Source organism: Nanorana parkeri, unplaced genomic scaffold (assembly GCF_000935625.1).
Source record: "Nanorana parkeri isolate BGI_ZX_2015 unplaced genomic scaffold, ASM93562v1 scaffold2892, whole genome shotgun sequence".
Lineage (NCBI taxonomy): Eukaryota > Metazoa > Chordata > Amphibia > Anura > Dicroglossidae > Nanorana > Nanorana parkeri.
Window position 1 is genome coordinate 54,045 of NW_017309160.1, and position 1,383 is coordinate 55,427.

At 57.2% G+C, this 1,383-nt stretch overlaps 1 protein-coding gene across 1 annotated transcript in view; it reads left to right on the forward strand.

The window, feature by feature from the left end:
- Positions 1-1,383, forward strand: part of NEK9 (NIMA related kinase 9) — an 8,886-nt gene that overhangs the window by 4,617 nt on the left and 2,886 nt on the right. Inside the window, exons 9-15 of the mRNA XM_018574335.1 lie at positions 1-172; positions 251-297; positions 399-554; positions 631-739; positions 823-984; positions 1,057-1,227; positions 1,320-1,379. The exon at positions 1-172 is cut by the window's left edge and continues 1 nt beyond it. Coding sequence (XP_018429837.1) covers positions 1-172; positions 251-297; positions 399-554; positions 631-739; positions 823-984; positions 1,057-1,227; positions 1,320-1,379 — 877 coding nt within the window. The remainder of the gene's footprint in view (positions 173-250; positions 298-398; positions 555-630; positions 740-822; positions 985-1,056; positions 1,228-1,319; positions 1,380-1,383) is intronic.

Genomic DNA, 1,383 nt, shown 5'->3' on the forward strand with positions numbered 1-1,383 from the left:
GACTATTATGGCTGCCTCGGTGTGGGTCAGGCGGAGGGCTCGGAGGTTCTGGAGCCCATTCTGGTGGACTTCTTCTTGAACGAGCCGGTGGAGCAGGTGTCATGTGGTGACAGTCACGTCATGGCGCTGACACGAAGCAAGTCGGTCTACTCGTGGGGCTGCGGGGAGTATGGTGAGTGGACTGTGGTGGTCTCCGTGTCGGGACATTGTGGACTGTGGTGGGCTGGATGTAATCTGTCTGTCTCTGTAGGACGCCTCGGCTTGGACTCTGAAGACGACGTCTACTCTCCTCAGAAGGTGACCGTCCGTCCGTCTCTACACCTTGTGGCTGCTGTGATCTGTGTTGGGGGGCCTCTGGTTCTGGATATTCTTCACATCTGTCCTTCTCTCTGTGTCAGGTGGAGGTGCAGCGTGGCCTCAGCATTGTGACGGTCAGCTGCGGCTCAGATGGGAGTTTTCTCCTGACCCAGTCTGGTAAAGTTCTTGCCTGCGGATCCAATGAACACAACAAGCTGGGACTGAACCAGTGCACAGCCGGGATCATCAACCACGAGGTGAGAGTCTGACCGCTCCGGGACTACACTGTCAGGACTTCCCGGGGGTGACACCTTGTTCCTCTCCCCTCAGCAGGCCTATCAGGAGGTGCCGTACACCACGTCTCTGACGCTGGCCAAGCCGCTCTCCTTCTACAAAGTGCGCAGCATCTCTCCCGGGAAGACGCACACTTCAGCCATAGATGGTGAGATATGTCTATGGTCGTCTCCCCATCGCTTGTCCTCTTCCCCCGTGTCGCCTACACACTCTCTCTGCTCTCTTCAATAGAGCGCGGCCGGCTCCTGACGTTCGGCAGCAACAAGTGTGGCCAGCTCGGCGTGGGAGATTACCGGAAACATCTGGGCATCAACCTGCTGGGGGGACCTCTTGGAGGGAAGCAGGTGATCAGAGTGTCCTGTGGAGATGAGTTCACCATTGCTGCCACGGATGGTGAGTAAACCCGCCTGCACCCGGTGGCGGTGTGCGCCGTGGACCTCCCAGTAAAAGATCTCCTCTCCTCAGATAATCATATCTTTGCCTGGGGGAACGGAGGGAATGGACGCCTGGCCATGACCCCTAATGAACGACCTCAGGGCTCTGACATCTGTACCTCGTGGCCTCGTCCAATATTCGGCTCCCTGCACCATGTTCCTGAGCTGTCTTGCCGTGGCTGGCACACCATCCTCATCGTGGGTGAGTAATTGGGGGGGCGGGGGATGGTGTCTTGCTGGTGGATGTACGATGAGATTTCTGCCTCTTATACGAAGCTTGCTTTCTTATCATAGAGAAAGTCCTCAACTCCAAGACCATCCGGTCCAACAGGAGCGGCCTGTCTATCGGAACTGGTGA